Source organism: Neltuma alba, unplaced genomic scaffold (genome assembly GCF_004799145.2).
Source record: "Neltuma alba isolate B1F8T4 unplaced genomic scaffold, ASM479914v2 tig00011876_pilon, whole genome shotgun sequence".
In the NCBI taxonomy this organism is placed as follows: domain Eukaryota; kingdom Viridiplantae; phylum Streptophyta; class Magnoliopsida; order Fabales; family Fabaceae; genus Neltuma; species Neltuma alba.
The window spans coordinates 42356-68503 of record NW_021636478.1 but is presented as its reverse complement, the minus strand read 5'-3'; the positions used below and the strand labels follow the sequence as shown (position 1 = coordinate 68503).

At 32.6% G+C, this 26148-nt stretch overlaps 1 protein-coding gene and 1 pseudogene across 1 annotated transcript; one reads left to right on the top strand and one right to left on the bottom strand.

The window, feature by feature from the left end:
- Positions 1–2010: 2010 nt before the first annotated feature.
- On the bottom strand, positions 2011–8330 carry LOC114718894 (uncharacterized; annotated as a pseudogene).
- Positions 8331–8415: 85 nt separating this feature from the next.
- Positions 8416–21773, top strand: LOC114718893 (TMV resistance protein N-like). The gene is made up of 5 exons (XM_028904336.1): positions 8416–8858; positions 17246–17970; positions 18149–18339; positions 20140–20439; positions 20691–21773. The coding sequence occupies exons 1-5, from the start codon at positions 8416–8418 to the stop codon at positions 21771–21773; spliced, it is 2742 nt and encodes a 913-aa protein (XP_028760169.1).
- Positions 21774–26148: the final 4375 nt, after the last annotated feature.

Below are 26148 nucleotides of genomic sequence, written 5' to 3'. Positions count from 1 at the left end.
TTCACATTGATTTTATTTACACGGTTGATTAATCTTTCTTGTAAATTATTGAATTTGTTAAAATGCTACTCAAAGAAACTTTCCAAGTTTGTTACATAGGTAACAACACCAATCTTTCCACTAAATTACTGAATTTATCCTAGTTATATATAAATTTAACCCAAAAAAGAAAAGATAAATAAGTTTGATCCTTTAAATCCAGGTCAAATTTTAGTTTAATCTTAAATTTAGGATGTTAAAATTAAGAAACTAAAAATACACTTTATAAACTTAAGAAACTAAAATGAAATTTGATGTAAACTTAAAAATCAAGCATGTACTGTTTATGTATGCATCTTAAATAGGGTTTATCTAAATCACCCATCATCTCACATAATGGAATTGCTATTCAGTATGAATGTAATGGATAACTATGCCTCAATTAGATAGATTGCTTATGGAAATACATGCCATCCACAAGAAGATAAATACATTAAGATCAGAGAAGATTTAAACTAAAACCTTTTGTAAACTACCAATCCTTACCACTACACTAAATTATTGCCTTTTGGGGAGAAAAATAAAATTCCCCAATAAACAATATAATGTTGGTTAAATAAGTACAAATATATTATGACAAGTTACTGCACAACACTTGATGTCATTATCTGTTTTCCAAGCGTATGATTATGCTGTCCCAGCAGATGATCCTTGTGACTTTAATCAGAACAAATCTTCAAAAAGTTTAGGAACCATAGGAGGAAGATTTATGGATTCGGGAGCCATGAAGTTTAGAATATTTTCATGAACATTATACCTTCGATGCCACATTGCACCATATAAACAGCTAATTAGTCAAAAATCTCTTTTTAGTTCTGGAAAATTTAGCAATATATATGCATATACACGTGACAAAAAGTAATGGTACAAAACAAGGAAATGCCATGTTCATCAACTAACCTTATCTTGTGACTTTTTGAGGCCTGACGATTGACAATTTTCCCTTTCTTTGGTTGTGTCTTCTTCAAAGCATAAAGTGCTTTCTCTAAATGATTCACAACGGCAGAAAATAAAAAAGTGGTTTTTGCTTGCATGGCATAAGGTTAACAGTATGATTTCTAGAAAAGTAGCTTGTGCTAATTCTAGGCTCAAAAAATTGAATCAAAACTATTTAGATGGAAAAAACTAATGAATCACTACTAATTCTACAATCTTTCTAGGAAACCTTTCACGCTAAATATCAAGTGTCATTCGCTCATAATTGCCAAGATACATTATAGGTTAAACAAAAAAAGATGTCCTGACCAGTCTAATATTCTAGCGACATCATCGGAAGTAAGAATATGGTTGAAATACATAAATAATGCTGTTCAGCCAAAAACAAGACAATTATTGCTTACCGGACGGTGTAGGATCAACTGTCTCGAAAAACTCCTTTAGTAATTGTTGATAAAATTCAGAGTCATGTAGAAGTTTAGGATTGCCATCAATATGAGTTTTCCAAACAAATTCAAATTCATAACTGTCATGTTGGAAATAAATATTGATCTACATTGCTAAGAACAAGCAAACAGAACAAGTAAGAAGGATATTAAAATAATAATCAATAACAAAATGCCAAGCATTAAGAGTATGAAGACCTAAAATCTATGATTGAAACACTTGAATGGCTTCCTTTAAAAATATTACATAGTACATACCAAAATGACATGCTTTTGTCTGCATGATTCAACATGGAGAAAAACATAAGGGTTATGTTTTAACTCAATTAGCAATGAATTTGACTAACCTCATCCTTAGATTTATCCTTAGTATCAGGAATCTGAAGACAATGCTAGTGACGGTGCGTGTAAAAATGAGAAAAGAAGTCGGTGGTTATTAAACATATTCTTGATGTCAGTATACATAAACTGAAAGGGGCTCAAAAATTAGGAAAGAACCAAAAATGCGTGAATGGGTCTAACTTTATGACTGTGAGAAAACTATAAACTAAATCGTGTTTCAAAAACAAAAAAGACAACACTGACTTACATTTCCAAATGTACTAACAGCAGATGTTTTAGTCTCATTTGCTTGATCGTTCTACTGGGATCCTTCATATAAGTAGCAACTTGGTGGCTTATATCCTATGATGGACATGTTAAGAGTAAAATAGCCTGCCTATTACACAACAGAATCCTCAGTGAAGTTACAAAGCCAGACCTGATTAAAAGCCTGTAATTTGCCTTTAAAGGCAGCGGCACCAGTTGTCACTTGCGTCATCCTCTGCCATTTGTTGATCGACCTATCTCTGAAGGGTGCCAATCTACAAACTGCAATCATGAATAACATCAATTAGGTCATAGTGTCTATCTAATCGATTTTTTGCACATGTACATAAGTATAAGAAATTTAAAATGTCAAAAGGCACAGCTGGAACTCAAAATCTTAAGTTAAGTGAAGACCAATAATAGGCTCTATTAATCTTAGGTTGTCAAAAGCCCTTAGGCTATAAGTGCAGAAACTGGAAAAACCAAGAGGTCACATTATTTTCTTTTGAAATTTAATTTGAAGTAGATCACTTTATCAATCCATAAGGTCTAGATAGTAGTGAAGATCCATGATTTAGGGGTGATCACAAGTTGGGTCTGTTTTGTGTGCAGTGTCCCCTCCCCCCGGGGGGTTTTTTGGTGGGCGGGTGCGTAGCACGACAGAAAGTAAAAGAAAATGCACACCAAATACATAACAAGGTAAGTGTCAAATATTACTGCCGCGGGTGGGGTTCAAGTGAAAAAACTGAGAAGCCTGAATGATGATCTGCTGTGAGGAAATGAACGTCTGGCAAAATAAGAGTGCGCCAAGAAGATGGTGAAAAATACCTCTTATGCATCTGAGAAATCTGTGACCCTTCTTCATCAAAATTGTCATCCAAATTCTTAGAAATGCGTAAATGTTTTATTGGCCTCTCTGAACCTTTTAAAAGAGAAAACAAACTCATGTCAATTCAGAACACGATTCAAGCATATATGCGACAGAATAGAGGTTATATCACATCTAAAAAAAGAAAAATAACTATAAAAATAAGAATCCTTTCGACAACGTGCAGACAACAGGAGACAAGGGATCTATTTTCATTAGTGCAACATATTGCCCTTTGGCTTTAGCAATAAACAGAGTAGGGTATGTTAACGTTGTGGTTAGATTAAGGTGAAAACAGAGAACAAAAAAAATAAATCAATTACCATTAGAGGCTTGGGCAATTGATGGATTCTATGCAAGCAGGGCCTAAGGTGAAAATTATCAGTACATAAGAAGATTAGAGAAGTAAAGACATAATATTACAGATAAGTGTAGTTCCTGTTGGCATGAAATGCAAGGGAACAGTTCTACATTTTCTTCTATATCTTTCTTCGAGTGAATTTTCTTCTATATCTTTAAACAACCATAGGTCTTGCAGTTCCAATAGTTAAGTGAACTTTTTTAAAATATAGGGACCGGATTAAGAATTAAAGGTAAACTATTAAGACAAAATATTGAATTTCTTTTAACTAAAATTGAGGTAAATAAAAATATAAGAAGAGTGTTTCTGTTTCTATATCAAGTAAATTAATTACTTTTTTTTACTATAAATCCATATTTTTTTTCCTGAGACAATACAACAAGGCAGAATAAGTAAACAACCCATTGCACCGTTTCTTTAATGTGTATCATGCATATCCACATATGTATATTTGCATCTATAATAAACGGTTATTATGTTGCGTTATAAATTTCACAACATCAGAATAAATATGAAAAAACTCCATCCTATGTCCGAATGATCTAAGATTTAAATCTCCCTATTTATTTAATTTCATGTGACTTTAATGCTTAATCAAGACAGTACACTTTATAGCCGGGGTTCTATGCACATAATAAGTTAAAAATTATTAGAATGTAAATACAAGTACAAACTAGAAGACTATACTCTCATCTTATCCATATTATAATAAATTTAATCATATAATAAACATTTTTGAGGTGTATGAAAATGCTACAAACAAGTTCTAATAAGGATATGACATGAGAGGGAGCACATTATGACTGTGGGCAATGCTATGTGTTTAATTATATATCGATTTTCATATTCTTAGAATAGATTCTGTTGTTGGGCGAAAATAATTATAAATGGAATTCAAACAAGAACCTAGTTTTAATGGTTGTTTAGAAAATCCGAGAATCAATTAAAAAAATTCTTTATGCCTTACAAAATAAAATTTTTCTTACATACTCATCTTATATAATACTCCTCTGGTCTTAAATATAAGACCTTTTAGGACAAGGGAATATAAATTACTTTAAAAAATTCTCTTTTTTTTTTTTGTACATAAGTATTCTGCTGTTAGAGATAGTGCTATTCAAGACACTATCATATATTAAATATGAGTTTTTCCTTCATCAAAAATCTAAATTTTAATCCGTCACTATGAAAAAGTAATATTTTTTGTTGGACTCAATCGCTGTAAGTAGTTGTTCTCTAATTTTAAGAAAAGAAGTTGAAAACATTCAAATATTATAGACTACATTACTATTGTGGCCCCCACCTCAGCAATGGCCTAATTGACTTGGGCTGTGTATTACAAAAATGAAAAAAAAAAACTCTAAACAAGCAAATTTTTTATGATACACAGACATAAAACATATTTTTTTCCAATTATAATACAAAATTAAGACCAATAAAAATTGGGTTTAGTAGAAGGAACCAATCCTTCATAATGTGATGAATTAAAATTCAAATTTATACTATGAAAAGTGTCCACATTTAGTATCGTATAATACTTCTAATAGGGTTACCTCTAATAAGATTATCAACAAAAAATAATACAAAATTAAGTGCGGCTCTCCAAACTGTAATTTTTGCCAAAAGCAAAAGGGCGGCGCGGTACAAATAACATTAATCAACACGGCAATGCACAACTGGGGACCACTTGACTTGCTGCCTACAATGGCACGCGCAATATAGGAAGTAGGAAGGTACGAGTTTCAAAAAAAGTAAAATCCATTTTCAATAAAATGCTTTTCCATGCTTATATATTTTTGTCATTTTCTTTTTTATTTCCTCGGTTCTTTTTATGCTTAAATATTCTATATTGTTTTTAATTTACCCATGGAAAACCCAGCCTTTTCTCTGTGTTCTCTCCTCCCTGGTCTTTCAAAAGGAGGGGAAAAACGTATAGATACTCCCAAAATATAAATATCAGCAAAATGATTTCCCTTTATTGAATAAGAAACATGCATGTGAACGAAATGCCTTCTGAATATTACTTTTTTTTTAAAAAAAATGACATCATTTTTTGCGTAATTTATTGTTTATGGTAAATTATTCTGCTCCTTCTCTCTAACCCTAACTATAAAGAGCTCATGAATTGATTTATGTGGTTTTAAATGTAAGATTTTAATGATTTATCAATAATTTAATTTTCTTTCATCTCTATAAATTACTTATTTAGCTTATATGAAATTTAACATTAAAGAAAGTAATTTTTACGAAGTGTGGGACGAACTCTAATAGAGAAACTTTTTCTAATAAAGCTGCCCAAGATTTACAATAAAGCAAGCCTTGCAAGCTTCCCAGAGACAGGAATAAGGGACTGAAACGATTAAGGGATAAATATGTGAAAAAGGCATTTGTTGATCTCTGAATCTGAAGAACTCAGTTGAGAAGAAAAAGTCTGCAAATTCTGAAGCTCCCATTTCTTAGACCTTTTTGTTGTGAGAGATATTTCTTTCACTTCCTTCCACATGAGAATGTTGAAAACACTTTAAAATAATTAAGGATGTCACACATGAGGGGAGTATATAATAAAAGTGTTTCGGTGCTGTATGTTTATTATTAATTTTTTATTTATAGACGAAATAATTCAAACAAAAGCCAAGTTTCGTAGGAGTTAAGGTATTCTCTCTGGTTCCCACTTTTTGTGTTTAATCGCTTTTGCATACGGTATGAAAATCCAACTTGGTTTGGCTGATCAAACTAATAAACAACTGAACCAATCAATTGGGTTGAATTATATATATTCCTGTTATTGAGTTTAAAACAACTGAAACGATCAATTGTCTTCGTTTTTGCCCTCTTATGTATTTGGAGTATTAAAAAGAAAAAAGACAAAGCCAAACAAGCATGTGCCCAAATTATGATACGCAAGTAAGTGGACCCTCAGGGGAGAGTGTGACTTTTTCCTAAAGCAAAGGGGTGACAGAGATCCTAACTGAGATCAAATTCATGATTTTTTTACATATACAAAAATTTTAATACCACTAAGTTATAAGGGAATTAAAAACTTTATGTATGAAAAAGGATATGAAAGATGGAAAAATTCATACTCTTCATAAGTTAAGACTGATATCCTATTCTTTTTTGAAGAAAAACAATTCATGTCATTTTCGTTTTTATTTCCTCAATTCTTTTTACGTTTCCGGTTTAAAAAATCATCTTATGCTTAAATATATTTTTTATTTTTTTATTCATCCATAGAAAACTCATCCTTTTCATTTTTAAGTATGCTATCTTCTCCTTGGTCTTTTTCAATGCATTTTCCAATATATAGAGGGTAATGGAATTAACAGAAAAAACTTGAAAAACGAAAAAGAAAAAATTTCAAACAAATATTTTTTCAACTTTTTTTTTTAAGAAAATCATAGATACCTAATAAAAACCCAAAAAAAAATATAAATGTCAGCAAAATAGTCTTTATTTTTATCTTTGGTGAAAGACAAGACACACACACACACATATTTATATATGAATCGCCTTCTTAATATTACTCTTTTTTTTTTTTTTTTGGAAATCTCGTCGTTGTCATTCCTCATAATCCATGGCCCATGAGAGCCATAGCCCCATGTGCATGTCTCCCCCTTTTTACTTTTAAAGAAAATCATTTTACAGATAGCTAGCTGCATTCTTTTTAATTTGTTATCTATACAGTTTTTATTCTTTATTAAAGCTTTCAACTTTGCCCTAACAAAGTAAAGCAATAAGGGCCAGTGATGAACAAAGCAAAGTTAATGAATTTAATAAAGGAAGAAAAATGTATAAATAACAAATTAGAAATTGAGAAAAATATGGATATATGTAAAATCATTTTCCTTGTTTTGGGACTGATCCTGTCTTGCGGTATCTTGTTAGGCGCCAAAATATGTCAGCCATGCATGGACATGAAATAGTTAAACGAAATGATGGTGAGACATAACTTGATCACACCAACAGTGTAACAAAAGCTCTAGCAGCTAGCCATTGAAAAGGGTAGATTAGAGATGAATAATTAAGGTCTTATAGTCGTTATATGTAATCAGAATTGCTTTTTTTAAAAAAAAAAAGGTAAAATTTTATTTATAAGATGCCTATTTACCGATAATTATTATGTGGCAGGTGGCGGAGATTTTATTTTTAAATGAAAGGATGGTAAAGTAATCTAATAAAAAATTAAATTCAAAATAATTCTTAAAAATTTCATAAAAATTAGGCTATTTCGTAAGATTATTTTAGAATTTGCTTAGGTCCTTATGCGCCTTTCTGCCTTGTATTTTTCCCCAGAACCATTCAATAAATATCAAGGAATGCCCACTTCGTTATACGAATTTTTTTTAAAAAGATGTGAAAATTATATATCACGTTCCCTGTGAATTGAGACTTCCCCCTAAGAAAATAGAGGCTTACATTGGCTTTTAATTTTCATTGTTTTTATAGTTGCCGGAGGGGGTAATTATTCAGTTGGAAACATAAATTTATAGTTGCCTCCTTAGCGATTAATTCATAGAAAACTTTTTTTTAAAAAAAAGAAAAATAAAAAGACAAAGAATGAAGATATTGGTCAAAATCAAAATCACTTTTAAAAAAATTGGTTATTGACGCCCCAACCCTATTATTGGAGGCTATCGTATTGTGCGTATAAAGAACGCCAATAAAGTTGTTTGATTAAAAAAAAATCAATAAATAAGTTAAGTTATTAGGTGGACTTGACCAGCGATCATTCTCAACTTACGTCCCATCTCATCACATTGTTTTTGTTTGATCTCTTTATATTACGTTAATCAAGAACCAAACCATATCATTTCTCAGCAAGGCTGAAAAACTAGGAGTTAATTAGTTTCTGGTTGCTGCAAAGCTACTGAAGGTTAAAGCGAGAAACTACAATCACTTGGATGCAACCATTGCTCTAATGTTCATAGAAGCTCTATTGATTTTGCTGGCTATAATAATTTCTAAAGCTGTCAGATTAATCTCTCCACTTCATGATAGGTAACATCTTCTTTGGATGGTCCCCCAGCCTCCCCTTTATATTCTTGTTTGTTTTGCTGATAATAACCCACGATTTATCCATGGTTCCTTCCATTGTAGTTGTCATCAAGATGTTGTTGCTTCGATTCCTATGGTTTCTTCTCCTTCTCATATCATTGTTGCTCCTCCTGTAACCAAGTATGACATCTTTAATTAGCTTTAGAGGGGAAGACACTCGTGACAGTTTCTCTAGTTATCTCTATGAAGCACTATGTGATGCAAACATTCAAACTGTTATGGATCACAAGCTCCATAAAGGAGAGCATTTCTCACCAATTCTTCTGAAAACAATAGAGGAATCAGAGATATCTTTGATTATTTTCTCCAAACATTATGCTTCTTCAACATGGTGTATGGATGAGCTCGTTCATATTATGAAATGCAGGGATAAATACCAAAGGTTTGTTATCCCTATTTTCTATGATGTAGATGCATCAAATGTTCGCAAACAAAATGCAAGATTTGGAGATGGATTTGTGGAGTTGAAGCAGAGATTTAAACACAACCAAGAAAAAGTGCAAGAGTGGACAAATGCTTTGATCCAATCAGCAAATCTGTCTGGGTGGGATTCAAAGAATTTCAGGTATAGCTTTTGTTCATGTCATTCTTCTCTTATATTTTCTTTCTTTGGGCATTAAACATATCTTTTTTTTTTAATTTACATTTGTGCTAGGCCTGAATCCAAACTTGTTAAAAAAAATTGTTGAAGACATTTTGAGCAAATTGAATCGCAAGTCATTCTTTCATTTGGAAGGACTAGTTGGAATTGATCATCAGATTCAAAAAATTGAAAAGCTACTAAGTGAAGCTCACGTTATGGGAATATGGGGTATGGGTGGTATAGGCAAGACCACTCTTGCTAGAGCCACATTCGAGAGGTTGAAAGCACAATTTGAAGCTTTCTCATTTGTTGGAAATATAAGAGCACAAATGGCAAGGATTGGATTGGATGAATTACAAGAAAAATGCCTTAAAGAATTATTAAAAGATGAGGATATTAACACATCCAATTTAAGATCCACTTTTGTTAAAAGTAGGCTTCAGCGTAAAAAAAATTCTTCTAGTACTTGATGATGTAGGCAATTCTATAGCCATTGAAGGTTTAATCAAAGCATGTGATTGGTTTGGAGAAGGAAGTAGAATTATTATCACATCAAGAGACATGCAAGTACTTAAGAATACTTCTGCATCTACAACGTATCATGTTGTGGAACTGGATCACCACCATGCCCTTCATCTCTTTACTTTGAAAGCTTTTAAGCAAAATGAGCCATCAAAAAGCTATTTGGAGTTATCAAAGTGGGTAGCGGATTATTGTGAAGGAAATCCATTAGCACTAGTAGTGTTGGGTTGCTTTCTTCAGGGTAGAGGAAAAGAAGAGTGGGAAAGTGCTTTGGAAAAACTGAATCAGAGTCTTCACAAGGACATTTTTAGTGTGTTGAAATTAAGTTTTGATGGACTTGATGACGCACAGAAGAACGTATTTCTTGACCTAACATTTTTCTTGAACGAAGCATGGAAGATTTCTTTGGATTGTACAAAACGCTTATATAATTCTTCTGCACGAATTGAGATAAGTGTACTTAGAGAGAGATCTCTCATTTCAGTGCATGAAAATGGTGATATTGAGATGCATGCTCTTCTAATGGACATGGGACTTGAAATTTGTAGGCAACAACTCATATCTAACCCTGAAAAACCCACTCGACTATGGAGGCATGAGGATATTTATAATTTTTTCAATAATGACAAGGTATTAATTTATTTATTGTATTCTTTATTTTCTTAATATTTTATCCTTGTCCCTGCGGGCCAGCTTGTGTATAAGTTTTGACCAATTTATTATTTATTTATTGTAAGATTGAGTGAATTTTTTGAATAAACTGCACGAAAGCGTATGCATTTAGATTTTTCTAAAAGAAATATATCTAATTGTTCTATTACTTGTTATTTGATCACTTTTTATATATTAATAATTTTGCTCCATATAATTTTATCGCTAGGGGGCTGAGGCAATTCAGTGCTTATCATTAGACATGAGCAAGATAAAAAGGACCACATTGACAAGTAGTAATTTTCAGAAGATGTATAATTTAAAGTTCCTTAAATTGTACAAGTCAGATAGGAAAAAGCCTTCGAAAGTGAATATTTATGGAGATCTGGATTGTCTTCCTGAAGAACTAAAGTTCCTTTGTTGGGTTGATTGTCCTCTTCAATCTGTGCCATGGAGCTTTTGGGCAGAGAATCTTGTTCATCTTATAATGCCATACAGTCATCTCCAACAACTTTGGAATGGAAATCAAGCAAGTGCTTTAGTTTTCTTTTTTTCTGTCGTCTCAAGATTAAATTGTTTGCCTGTCTAATTTATTTAACAATGCTCCTTTCGTTCAGAAATTTCCAAATTTAAAGGAGATTGTTCTAAGCCAGTCCAAACATCTCATCGCACTTCCCGATCTATCTGACGTCCCACTCCTTGAAAGCTTAAGCGTAGATGGCTGCAACAATTTGAATCGAATCGATTCTTCAACTATCCTGGGCAAGCTTACCAAATTTACTCTTGAGTCTTGCGAAAGGTCACGACACATAAACTTTGGTGGCTCTATTATGAATGGGACAAGAAATTCTGGGTTAGTGACGGTCAACAATTTTCTTGATCTTAACGACTTCTCACTCACTAAAGCCACAACGAAGCTCTTTGTATCTGATGATGGCAAGATCATCACTGGTTTTGAATTCAAACTCATGTTTATGCCATTCTCAGAGAATTTAGCGTCCAAGTGCCGCATTAATATTGAGATTGTGAACTCAATATTGAGGACACAAAGTTTGGCGCTCTTACTTCCCTTTGTTAGGACTGTTCATTGGTCGGAGAGTCCAATTGAGTTTGGAAATTTCAAGCAACATTTTGACTATGATCTTCACTATGATTCCTTCTTCTATAGTGAGAGGAGCCAAATAAAAATAAAAGGAGTGGCGGAAGTGAAAAAGAAAGCACCAAGCGGGCCATTAATAGTAAGAGATGTCGTGGTTGATGAATATATTGAAGAAGAAGAAGATGAGGATGATAAGAATGATAGATTAACAAGAGTTCCAAACGACATGGCTCGCTGGTCATTGTTGACAGAAGTGTCGCTAATGAAGAGTGATATTACTGAAAGTGCAGGTTCGAGCATTCCTGAAGTTTGGATTCTGAGGGCACTTGCAGGACATGAAAGTTGCGAAGGGTCTCAAACTCTGAAGGATATAAGACTGTGTTTGGAAGTTCCAACCATAGATTGGTGTGGCCGCGACTTTTGCGTCTCATATTGTCATCCTCCTGGATGGCTCAGAGCCGTGGCCAGCGATTTATGGCCAATAACAGCGCTCTTCGTTTTTGGGACTGATATTGTCTTTTGATTATTGTCTTCACTGCATATCAAAAAATGTAATAAGCCTGTGGAGGTCGAATCAAAATGGTCATTTGAGCCACACAACTTTCTCTCCTCGTACCACCTTCATCACCTGGGTTGATGAATCAGAGCATATGGAGGCTATATATTATTCAAATCATAACTTTCTTTTTATCAAATTAATCATCAATATTTTCATGAACATTATACCTTCAATACCACGTTGCACAATATAAACAGCAAATTAAATCAGTCTAAAATACATTACAAGTTAAACAAAAGAGGATGTTCTGATTAGTCTAATATTTCAACAACATCAGAAGCAAAAATATAAACATCTGACTAGTCTAATATTCCAACAACATCAGAAGCAAAAATATAAACATAATATATAAAGAATGCTTGTTCCGCCAAAACCAAGACAATTATTGGCTGCTTGATCATTTTACGTATTGGGATCCCTCATATGAGCAGCAACTTGGTGGCTTATATATCCAATGATGGGATATGTTAAGAGTAAAACAGTCTGCCTATCACACAACAGAATCCTCAGTGATTAAAAGCTTGTAATTTGCCTTTAAGTCACTCTGTATATTTAATTTCTTGTGATTTTAATGCTTCAACAAGACGATACCCTTTACAGCTGGGGTTCTATGCACATAATAAGTTAAGTTAAATTATTAGAATGTACATATAAGTACAAACTAGAAGACTATGCTCCCATCCTATCCATATTATGATAAATTTAATTATATAATAAACCTTTTGAAGATGTATGAAAACGTTAAAAGCAAGCTATAATAAGGAAATGACATGCAAGGAGGTACATTACGACGGTGGGCAATGCTATGTGTTTAATTATATATCAATTTTTACATTGTTAGAATAAATTCTATCGGTAGGACAAAAATAATTATAAATGAAATTCAAACAAGAACCTAGCCTTAAGAGGTATTCAGAAAATCCAAGAATCAATTAAAAAATTCTTTTACGTTTTAGTAAATAATTTTTTTCACATAATTATCTTATACTGCATAAAATTACATGAACAAATTAATCCAAACATACTTTTAAGTTGTTCTCTAATTTTAAGGAAGCAATTAAAAACATTCAAATATTATAGATTATATTATTATTATGGGCCACGACCTTAGTAATGGCCTAAAATCGACTTGGGTTGGGTATTACGAGAAAACAAAACAAAGAAAGAAAAATCTAAATAAGCAATTTTTTTTTAATGATGCATGGATATTTATGGCGTAGTTTTACCCCAATCGTGATACAGAGATAAGTGGGGCGTCAAGTGAGATTTTGCCAAAAGCAAAAGGTCGGTACATGAAGCAACATGGCGAGGGACGACTTGACTATACACAGCAAGGGACGACTTGACTGGTTGACTTGTTGACTTCAATGGCGCGCGCCATGTGGGAAATATGAAGGAGGGTACGGAGTTCCCAAAAGTAAAATCCATTTTCATCAGAAAAACTTATTTCCTCAATTCTTTTATGCTTAAATATTCTTTATTTTTCTATTTACTTATGAAATTCCCATCTTTTTTTTTTTTTGAGTAGATGACAAGTTTAGTAAAACAAATAACAAAATTTTTATGGTTCTGTCACTGTATTTTTGTCATCACATTTTTGATTAAATGGATAACATTAAATAGCCATATATTATTATAGAGTTGAGAAACATTTCAGACATTTTATCAAAATTTTATATTTACACTATGGGCTCAGGTTTTTATTTACCATTTTTCAAATTGAAGGTTTCAAACCACAATTTCACATATTGGATCTTTATTTTCTATTTTCCCAAGAAAAAATCTAAACAAGCATTTTTTTTTTTTTGAGATACATGGATATTTTTAGAGCGTAATTTTACGCAAATCGTGATACAGAAATAAGTGGGGCATCAATTGTAATTTTTGTGAAAAGCAAAAGGGTGGCGCATAAAACAACACGGCAATGCACAGCAAGGGACGACTTGACTGGTTGACTTCGATGGCACGCGTGATGTGGGAAATATGAAGGAGGGTATGAACTATGAAGTTTCCAAAAGTAAAGTCCATTTTCATCAAAAAGCTTTTCCATGCATGCTTATAGATTCGTGGCATGGGCCTTTTTATTTCCTCAATTCTTTTTATGCTTAAATATTCTTCATTTTTATATTTACCTATGGAAGGCCTATCTTTTTTCTATGCTTGAATTGGATTGGATTATACTGCTTTTTAATATAAGAGCTAATTTAATTCTTAATTTGATTCTAAATATAATATCTTAATTCATTTTGTTTCTCTTATTTTTTTTAAGATGGTTATTGTAATAGCTACAAATGTTAAATATTTCATTAAATAAATATTCTCGCTAAGTCAAACTATTAGTAAGGATATTTTAAAAAAGACAATACCTGTTTATTATAAATAATTAAATAAATTAATTTTTTTAATCTATTTAAATTAACCAATTAGTTTTTATATCAAAGACGAGGGTTAATATATAATTATTCTATTATTGAGCTTAAAATTCTTCTATTATGATATACAGTCCTCCAGGGCGTGACTTTTTCCAAGAGCAAGGCGGTGGGGAGGGACAACAAATGCACGCTATACGATGAGCCAACCCAGCAATTCACAAAACTCAAACGTGGGACAACTTGGCTTGGCTTGTTGACCCCAGAAGCAAGAATGATAAAGGAGGTAAGCGGTATGAAAACGTGATGCCTTAAAATAGCCAATCTATTCCTTAAATCCAAAAAAACATACATTAATAACATGAGATTTTAGCTGCCATTAAATTCATAATCTTTTACATATACAAAAAATTTTAATACCACTAAGTTATAAAGTCATTAAAAACGTTATGTGTGAAAAACGATATGGAAGATGGAAAATTTCCATTCTCTTTATAAGTTAAGACCCATATCCTTTTTTTTTTTTAAAAAAAAAAGAAAGTTCATGTCATTTTCGTTTTCATTTCCTCAATTCTTTTTACGTTTCCGATTAAAAAATCGTCTTATGCTTAAATTTTTTTAATTTTTTTATTCGCCTATACAAAACCCCTTGGTGTTTCAATGCATTTTCCAATGGAATTTTAACAGAGGAAACTTGAAAAATGAAATGAAAATTCTTTTCAAACAGATACATTTTTCCAATTTTTTAAAAAGAAAAACATAGATGCCTGATAAAAACATAAAAGTTATAAATGTCAGCAAAATGGGTTTTTATTTTTAATCTTTGGTGAAAGACAAAACATATATATATATATGTGTGTGTGTGTGAATTGGCTTCTCAATATTACCTTTTTTCCAGAAAAAAATCTCATCATTGTCAGTCCTCATAATCTTTTTTTTTTTTTTTAATAAAATCATTCCTCACAATCAATGGCCTAGCAATTAGAGCCATAACCGCATATGCATGTCTGCCCCTTTTTATTTTTAAAGAAAATCATTTTACAGATGGCTATACTATTTTCAATTTGTTATCTATACAGTTTTTTTCCTCTTTATTTTTAAAAATTGAGAAAAATATGGACACATGTAAAATGATTTTCCTTGTTTTTGGGACTGATGTTAAATTTATCAAGGAAGCAAAAAAAAAAAAAAAGAAAGAAAGAAAGAAAGAAAAGAAAGTTGAAGGAAATATGTAGGAAGAAACTTTTTTGTAAAGCTGTTCAAGTCGTATGGCAACACCAGTTACGCTTGAGCTTCCCGAAACTGGAAAAATAGCCTCTGGAACACAGAAAAGTACATGTGAATGAGGCATTTGGTAATCTCTGAATCCGAACTGAAGAGCTTGTTTCAAGAGAAAGCAAGTTTGCAAGTTGTGAAGCTGCCATTTTGTGAGGTTCATTTCTTCTCTTTTACTCGCTTTCTCCCATGGATCCATTGCTCCTTCTACTGTTTTCCCTGCACTTTCCCCTGAAATTTTCGCAGAACAATTCTGCAAAAGATTTTCTGTTTTCTTCTCCTAGTGCTGGCTGTTGATCGATTCTCCTCCATAGCTACCTTACAGTCGTAGATCTAATAAAACTTCAACATTTAGAATCTTTTATACTTAAATGGGGGGACTTGATCTATAGATTAAAGTCTACATCTACTTTATTTAAATTTTTTTTAATGAAGTAAAAGCCCCATTTATTTATTTTATAAAAAGGCAAAGTGCTTGTTCTTCCTTTCATCCTAATCACTCCCCTTTTCGTCGTTACACGTGAAAAAGACTTTGATAAAAAAAAAAAAGAACTTGATATAAATGAACAGGCGTATTCTGTTTTCTCATGATCCACTTGCTTGGTACGGTTTTGTTTTTCCCAAAAAACAAACTTATATTAATATATATCAATTTATTCAGTCCAACCGGGAAAAAAAAAAGGTGAGAGTAATTTAGTATTCGAACTAATAAAATTTCGTGGACTTTAATATAAGTTTCCCAAGAAATTAACACACGGCCTGATTCGCCTTCAACACGTGTACTTTTACTCACTGTATACAGCTTCTTTTAGAATAATTGTTGATAAGTAACATCAGATAAATCAGTAAAGTTCTTGGCCACATGATGAATTCTTTCTTTTGCATTATTGCATCCATAAAGACATGTTCTTCATTTTCGCATCAATCGTTCGGTAACTTGTTCCCACTTCCTAAATGGTCTTGTGTGATGTTTTTATCACGTTAATCAAGAGCCAAACCACGCCACCTCTTGAGAAGTTAAAGCCAAAAAATATTACTTTATCATGTTAGTTTCGGGTTGGTGAAAAGTTTCAGGTTAAAGCAAGAGATTACAGTCACATGGATGCAACTTTTGCTTTAACGCTTATAGAAGCTATCTTGATTTTGCTGGCTATAGCAATTTCTGCTGCTGTCAGATTAATCTCTCCACTTCATGATAGGTAACATGTTCTTTAAATGTTCACTTTAGATGGTTTGCTGATAGACCAATATTTATCATTCGTGAAGATTTCTTTCCATCTGTAGTTGTAAAGATGTTGGTGATTCAATTCCCACCGTTTCTTCTCGTTCTCGTATCATTGTTGCTCCTCCTGCAATCAAGTATGAGGTGTTTCTTAGCTTTAGAGGGGAAGACACTCGTCACACTTTCTCAAGTTATCTCTATGAAGCACTTCGCCAAGCAGGCATTCATACTTTCATGGATGAGAAGATCGAAAAAGGAGATTATATCTCACTGATCCTTCTGAAAACAATAGAGAAATCGGAGATATCTTTGATCGTTTTCTCTAAAGATTATGCTTCTTCAACATGGTGTATGGATGAGCTCGTTCACATTACGAAATGTAAGGATAAGTACGGAAGGCTTGTCGTCCCAATTTTCTACAACGTAGATCCATCAAATATTCGAAAAAGAATGGGAGATTTGGAGATAGATTTACTAAGCTCAAGCAGAGATTTAAACACGACCAAAAAAGAGTGCAAGAGTGGGAAAATGCTTTGATTGAAGCAGCAAGTCTATCTGGGTGGGATTCAAAGAATTTCAGGTAGCTTTTGTTCTGCTCATGATGCTCTTATATTTTCTTTCTTAAATTTGGGCATTAAACATAAACATTATTGTAATTTATATTTATGCTAGGCCTGAATCCGAACTTGTCAAAAAGATTGTCAAAGATGTTTTGAGCAAATTGAAGCGCAAGTCATCCATTCACATGGAAGGCCTGGTTGGGATCAATCATCAGATTCAGAAAGTTGAAGAGTTAGTAAGTGAAGCTCGCACTGTGGGAATATGGGGCATGGGTGGTATTGGCAAGACCACTCTTGCTAGGGCCGTATTTGACAGATTGAAGCCAGAGTTTGAAGCTCTCTGCTTTGCTAAAGATGTGAAACAACAGCTGGCGGAAAGGAATGGATTGGATGAATTGCTAAAAAAAAGCCTTAAAGAATTATTAAAAGATGACGATATTAATGCTTACGATTTAAGATCCGCTTCTGTCAGGACAAGGCTTCAGCGTAAAAAAATTCTTCTCGTACTTGATGATGTGGACAATTTTATAACAGCTGAAGATTTAATCAAAGCATGTAATTGGTTTGGGGAAGGAAGTAGAATTATTATCACATCGAGAGATATGCAAGTGCTTAAAAATACTTCTGCTTCTGCATCTCCAGCAACATATCAAGTTCCGGAATTGGATCCCCATCATTCCCTTCATCTCTTTAGTTTGAATGCTTTCAAGCAAAATCAGCCATTCGAAAACTACTTGGAGCTATCAAAGCGGGTAGTTGATTATTGTAAAGGAAATCCTTTAGCTCTGAAAGTGTTGGGTGGCTATCTCCATGATAGAGGAAAAGAAGTGTGGGAAAGTGCTTTGACAAAACTAAATCAAACTCTTCATACTGATATTTTTAAAAGTGTTGAGGTTGAGTTTTGATGGACTTGATGACACTCAGAAGAACGTATTTCTTGATCTTGCATTTTTGGTGAGTGACGTAAGGTCAATTTCTGTGGATTGTGCAAGATGTTTATACGGTTCTCTGGCAGATATTGACATGAGTGAACTTAAAGACAGATCCCTCATCTTTGTTTCTGGATGTGGTAATATTCAGATGCATGCTCTACTAACGAATATGGGTCTTGAAATTTCAAAGCAACAATTAAAATCTGATCCTGAAAATCCCATTCGGCTGTCGGGGCATGAGAATATTTATCGTTATTTTTCCAACAATGACAAGGTAATAATTTGTTTTTTAGACTTCATCATATTTTTATTCTCTTAACATTTAATTTCGTTGTCATTTATTTTCCTAAAAGTTATTTGCTTATCCATTAAAATCTTTAGTAAGTCTCAATGTGTGCCGAATCAGACTTTTTTAATATATGAAAAGGTCCTTTCTTCGACTAAAATTGTTTGGGGAAATAGTCTTTCTATTAGGTATGATTCATTATATTAATCTTCTTAAACTTTTGAAATATTCGTTGTCTTGAAGTTTTGAGATCGAATATGACTAGCATGATATGAGGCTTTTTTTTTTTTTTAAAGTTACAGCATGAATGATCTTCAGTAAATTATAAAGTTATCCACAAAGGTTGACCTTTTTTATATTTCTCCTCTACTCGTTAATAATTGTTAAGTTGATTTTGGTTCTAAATATAAGACCTATTTATCATATTTATCAGTTTTTTCTAAATTACCTCTATTAATACTCCGCCAATCATAATCAATTAAAAGAGGGAAGAAGGATATTAAGGAAGATAATTACGGTGTTTTAAGGAAAAAAATATCATATTTCTTATAATTAACTAACTTACCTAATTTTCTTAATCCAATCAAATTAGTTAAATAGGTCTTATATTAAGGATCGGAGGAGTAATTGATAACTGATATAGCATAAAAGTGATTGGGGGTATACTTACACACTGCACATGCATACTCTCACCCTCACGCGTTTCGTAATAAAAATTTAATTTACTTATTATGAAATCTGAACAATTTTATATATGCGGGGGGTTTTATATACACTAGTTTTTCTTTAAGAAGTAGCAATTATATGAAGAGTTAATATAACTTTTGGAACTTCAAATTTGCATGAATTTTAATTTTAATTCCTCAAGTTTTAAATAATGAGTTTTGGTCTTTTAAGGAGCAAAATATTCCAAGTTTTTGTTAAATCACAAGAAGAAATATTTTAAATAGAAAGAAATTTGAGAGATTAAAACGTATGATTTAAAATTTAAGGGATTTAAAAATAAAATGAGAATAAACTTAAAAGACAAAAAATTATGTTAATCCTTATATGGAATATAAACGTGTGCATGTAAGCCTGTTGGTATGATTGTACCCGCCAGCCTGCGTGTGTATCTCCAATTTATTTATTGGAAGATAAAAATTGTTTGAATAAGTGCACAAAAACATATTCATTTAGAAATTTCTAAAACAAATATATTTAATTGTTCTATTTATTTTTTTTTTGTGGTTGCCTGAGATCATCTTTGACATATTACGTATTTTTTCCTACAATTTGATCAGTAGGCGGCTGCGGCCATTCAATGCTTATCCTTAGGCATGAGGAAGATAAAGAGGATTACATTAACAACTAGTAATTTTCAGAAGAATTATATTTTAAAAGTAGCTGGGACTTTTTTGACAAATGTTATTTTATAAGATAAAATTAGTCCACAGAGAATTTTTGTTAAGTGATATATGCACGTGTGAGCCGGCCTAACTAACTGTTATTTGAAGTACAATGTGAAAATGGGGGGGGGGGGAACACTTTTTGCCTTTGTAGTTATGCTATAAATATGTGCGTATGCATGTAGGTATATGCATCGGTGTGTCAGCATATTTATGATTTTTGAGAAATTCACATATTAAGAGAAAAACATGAATTGCAAGCAATTTTGAATAAAATGCGTATCATGGTGTTAATTTGGATACTTTTAAAAGTTGATATATTTGATTGTTCTATGGTATTTATGATCATTTTTTAAGGAAATGATAATCATGTGTTCCATTGATTTGATATTATTATTAGGGAATTGAGGCAATTCGATGCATGTCATTGGATGCAAGCAAGATAGAAAGCATTACATTAACGGCTAGTCATTTTCGAAAGATGCATTATTTAATGTCCCTTAAAGTTTACAAGTCAGATCGGGGAAAGCGTTCAAAGTTAAATATTTGTGAAGATTTGGATTATCTCTCAAAAGAATTAAGGTTTCTTAGTTGGGAAGGATATCCACTACCATCAGTGCCATTACAATTTTGTGCTAAGAATCTTATTAAGCTTAATTTGCCAAAGAGTAATATCCAGCAGCTTTGGAATGGATACCAGGTACGGATAGTTTTTCATACGTCATAAATTTTTTTGCTGTGATTCTAAGAAACATTAACTAAAATAATTCACAATGCAAATGTTTGCTCTATTACTATCATTGAATTGATGGTTGAGTAGTAATTGTACTATTTGCGAGAGAGTCCAACTGCTGTTGTAATTGGCATGAGAAAAATTCTTGAGTAAATTGTACGTATGAATAGTTATGTAATTTATTTAACACTACTGCTTTTTTTTTTTCCTTCCCCTAGCAATTTCCAAACCTGGAGGAAATAAGTCTATGGGATTCAAAAAATCTTAGGGCACTCCCGGATTTGTCTCAAGCCCCTAAGATTGAACGGATAATTCTTCGTGGTTGTGTGAATTTGGGTCAAATCCATTCTTCAACTGTCCCGGAAAAGGATATCAATTTATTTATAAAAGATTGTGGGCCAATGCAAATAAATGTTGGGGGCAGTATGCACGAGAGAAGTTCATCAAGGTTAGTGATTGTGCACAATTCTTTGGATCTTGCCGATTTGACATTCAATAAAGTGACAATGAAGGTGATGTTATACGGCAAGATGATATGTGGTGTTGGATTTAAGCATGTGAGAATGCCATTGAAAGAGATGGCAGAATTCATGAGAATGGGAATACAAAGTTTGGCGACTTTACTTCCATTTGTGAGGAGAGTTAAATGGTTAGAGAGTCCAATTGAGTTTGGGCATGATTTCAAGCAACATTATACCTATGATGTTAATCATTATTACAATGGAAATACATACTTTAGTATTGCTGTGTGGGTGAGGAGTGATGGAGAAGAAAGGGGGGTAGAAGATGATGAAGAAGAGGATGAGGATGAGAGAGAAATGATTAGTGAGAATGAAAGAGAAATGAACAGTAAAGGTGATCAAGTAGTAGAGACGGAATTATTATTAATGGAAGATGAACAAGAAGAGGATGATGATGAGAATGATAGTAAGAGTGCTACCACATTAATAATAACAACACTTATTCTCAACACCATCCCTTGCTGGTCATTATTGGTTCGAGTGACATTAAAAGAGAGTGATATTATTATTGGGAATAATGCAAGTTGCAGCAGCATCCCTCAAGTTTCAATTATCCTCAAATCACTTAATGAAGATTGCAGAAGGCGGATTCAGCCTCTCTTAGTAGTACAACTCTCTTCACCAATATCCCCTTTACGTCATCATTCTTTCGGAGTCTTTTATAACTACTTGGAGAGGATGCCACACGATCCTTGTTTTCTTTGTTTCCGCAGCAAATACTTGTCAAACAATCATTTCGATGATCATGATCTAGTTGTTTACTATGCGGAGCATTATTGATGACATTAATTATCATTTAAATTTTTCTGGCCATAAAATTATTATTTGAATCAGTCTCATTTATCTTTTCATCGCACATTCACATTATGTTATTATGATACATTAATTTTTTGTTTTTTTTCATATGTAATTCATGGAGGGCCTCCTTACAACTTTAGAACATAAAAATTGTCACTCTTATTTTGGCTTCACAATGACTGCGCTTGTTATGCATGTTACTCTCCCTGTGATGTAAATATAATATCTAGTGTGACAAACAATTTCCATACTAAGCTATTTTATTATAAGAAAGTAGAATGATTACTTATGAATTAATTAACTCAACTTGTAAATGTCAAAATGTTATAATATTTAAATTGTAAATTGTGAACTACCTTAAAATAAAATATATTTGTTTGACTGGCCACTGGTCAATCATTCCAAGTTGATCAACGTGGTTAATAGGCAACGTGGTCATTTATATTTTTTTTCCAAAATAAAAAAATCCAATTATACTTGGTTTTCTTGCCTGAGGTCTAGTAGTAATTTTCCCTTTACATTATGTGACATTAAAGATATATTTTTTTTAAGTGAGATCCATAAAGCGTTTCCTCACAACTTTGGAAAATACTCTTGAAATTATTAATCTTAATGTTGCTTTTCAATAATTGTTCTATTGCTCGTTACTTTCCGCATGTGTATGTTCCATAACTTATTTAATAATTGTTGATAAAATTTAGGGTCATCTAGAAGTTTGGGATCGCCATCAATATGAGTTTCCTGAATAAATTTGAATTCATAACTGTCATGTTGGAAACAAATATTGATCTACGTTGCTAAGCACAAGCAAACAGAACAAGTAAAAAGAATACTAAAATAATAATCAATAACAAAATGCCAAGCATTAAGAGTATGAAGACATAAATTCTATGATTGAAACACTTGATTGGCCCCCATCTCCTGAAACACTTGATTGGCTTCCTTTAAAACTATTACATAGTACATACCAAAATGACTTGCTTTTGTCTGCACGATTCAACATGGAGAAAAACATAAAGGTTCTGTTTTAACTCAATCAGCAATGAATTTGACTAACCTCTTCCTTAAAGTTATCCTTGGTCTCAAGAATCTGAAGTCAATGCTAGTGACGGTGCATGCAGAAATGAGAAAAAAAGTTGGTGGTTATTAAACATATTCTTGATGTCAGTATACATAGACCGAAAGGCACTCAAAAATTAGAAAAGAACCAAAAAAGCCTGAACGGGTCTGACTTTATGATTGTGAGAAAACTGTAAACTGAATCATGTTTCAAAAACAAAAAAGACAACATTGTCTTGCATTTCCAAATATACTAACAGCAGATGTTCTCAGCCTCATTTGCTTGATCATTCTACTGGCATCCCTCATATAAGTAGCAACTTGGTAGCTTATATCCTGTAACGTACATGTTAAAGGTAGCAGCATCAGTTGTCACTTGCATCATCCTCTGCCATTTGTTGATCGACCTATCTCTGAAAAGTGCCAGTCTGCAAAAAGCAATCATGAATAACATCAATTAGGTCATAGTGTCTATCTAATCAATTTTATGCACATGCACGCGGGTATAAGAAATTTAAAATGTCAAAAGGGTAGCTGGAACCCAAAATCTTAAGTTGCTAAGTGAAGACCAATAATCAGCTTTAGTAATATTTTCTAGCACGTCCCCTAACACAAAAGATGAAAACAGGAACAACAAAAAGGTTCGATCATGACCGAAGTCTAATATAGAGATCACTGTTGCTTAGAAGGATGACTAATGCATCATCAGGTTGCACCCTAACAATAATTTCTCACATACAAAATCATCAATGAGTGTGGTTTATTCTGTTTCTTGGCCATATCAAAGCACATAAATATGCGACAAAAAAAGAACTTTTTGCCAAAAAGATACATTTTCAAAGAACACCATAAAAGCACCAAAGCAAACAATCACCCCAATACCTTAAGAGCTCTCAAAGAAGAAAGAGATGTTGGTAAATAACGCTCCCTCTGTTTTATGTAAATAATCTCTACTTCTTTCTTTTGAAGTGATTTTTGTGTGCACAGTTTTTCTCTTTTGTCTTTCAGGGTGTTACATGGCAATACTAGTAGCTGGTTAGTTGCAATAGAAGAGTTATAACTCTATTCGTCAGTTAAAACAGAGCAAACATGAGAGAAACAATATAAGCATCTCACATGTTCTCATTCTATATAAGGTGTGGAATACGAAATTACTACAATTATATAAAAGCTATTTTAGGAGAATTTACGCATTGGTTGCGCATATTAAGAATCCTTTTTCACAAATAATTATCTGAACTAATTTTTTAATCTTTTAAAATTAATATTAGACATGTAGTTCTTATATTTAATACGGGACAGAGTAATAAGAAGGTTGGGTATTATAATAAACATTGGAAAGAGGTGGGATATTAGAGCCTCCAAAATATGTATTTGTATAGTCATCAAACAGTGCAGTGCGCATAAAGAACATAACGCTATATCTGCCACAATAGCAATAGCTTGGAAATTTCTTTGTAAAAGAAATAATAAAGAAATTAAAGCACCATAACCATTAAAACAACTTTAACACGCATACTTATACTCCCTATAACTAGTTTTAAAATAAATAACGTTGTTGTTGATTAAAAAAAAAAAAGCATGAAATAAATAAGTAAAGTTTAGTTGTCTCGCAACCTCGTGCCACTTTTGAAATATTTATAAAGAGAAAAAGAAAGGAAAAGAGAAAAGAAGACACACCCTCACCCTCCGAACAAGCAAATGGCCGAATGATAATACAATGAAGCAACAGGGCAATCCACAAAAGTCACAAAACGCGGCACGACTTGACTTCACTTGTTGCCTAGAAGGGCTGGGACCAATGTTTTTATTGGACTATGAGGACATTGTTGATGTTCTGATGTTGAGTTTTGATGGACTCGATGACAAACAGCAAAATCTTTTTCTTGACCTGGCATTCATAATCAATGCAAGAGTTTATAAGTCTTTTGATCTGATAAGACAATTACACGGCTCTTCTGTGCATATTGAGATGAGTGTTCTTAGAGAGAGATCACTCATTTCGGTGTCTCAAAAAGGCAAGATTGGGATGCACGATCTTGTGTTGGAAATGGGCTTTGAAATTGTTAGGTAGCAGTTATTCCTCAGTCCTAAAACCCCTATTCGACTATGAAGGCACGAGGACATTTATGATTTTTCAATTTGTTACAAAGTGATGATTTATTATGTTTATTATTATTTTATCTTTTTGTCTTTGTCATTTTAGTTGTTAGATTCCTAGTGATATTTGTTTCTCTTTATATTTTTACTCGTTAAGATCTTTGGCGATGGTAAGTGTCAGCATTTATCTCGAGGTACCTCTGTTTTATTTTCATCAATTAGATTATTCCTATAAGAAAATCTTTCTTGATTTAAATGACTAAAGTTGCATTAGAAATATTGTGATGTGTTATTTTAAAAGATAAAATTAGTGTTCATAGAATATTCATTAAGTGATAAACGAAATGATTCCCAAGATTGATTTTTCTCTTGCTAATTGGCCTAGTACGTGTAAGTGTGTAAATCCATACACATGGGAGTACAAGCTATTACCATAGCATATGAAAATTGAAAACGAAGAAAGTGTATCTATTAAAGGCTATAAAATGGTCTACATTCTTCCCGGCTCCATATCTTTTACTTCTCGTACTGATTTTTTAGTGCGTGAGATTAATTCTTAGGGATACTCGTTTTTTGTATTAACTGGTCTTCTCGTACTGTTTCCTTTGATTTGACGTTAATAGGGGATTGAGGCAATTCGATACATGTCATTGGACGTGAGCAAGATAAAAAAAAAAAGATTACACGGAGAGCTAATAATTTTTGAAAGATGTATAATTTTGGTATTTCTCAAAGTTTACAAGTCTGATCGGGAAAAGCCTTCAAAGTAGAATAATATTTGTGAGGACTTGAATTATCTTTTAGAAGAAATGAGGTTTTTCAGTTGGGAAGAATATCCACTACTATACGTCCCATTACATTTATGTGCCGAGAATCTTATTACAATTGAAATGCCATACAGTAATATCTAACAACTTTGTGATGGAAATAAGGTACGTACCATGTTTTACATGTCATAATTTTTTTCACGAGGTGATTCTAAGATCTCACCTCAAACATTGATCAAGTCATTTACAATGCAAATATTTGCTTCGCGCCTTTTAAATTGATGGATAAACAGTAGTTGAACTATTTTTTTTGGGGAAATCCAATTCATCTTGTAATTGGCATGTGAGAAATTCTTGATTAAATTATATGCACGTGTAGTTATCTAATTTATTTAACTTTGCTTTTTCTTCCTTTCCAGCATTTTCCAAAT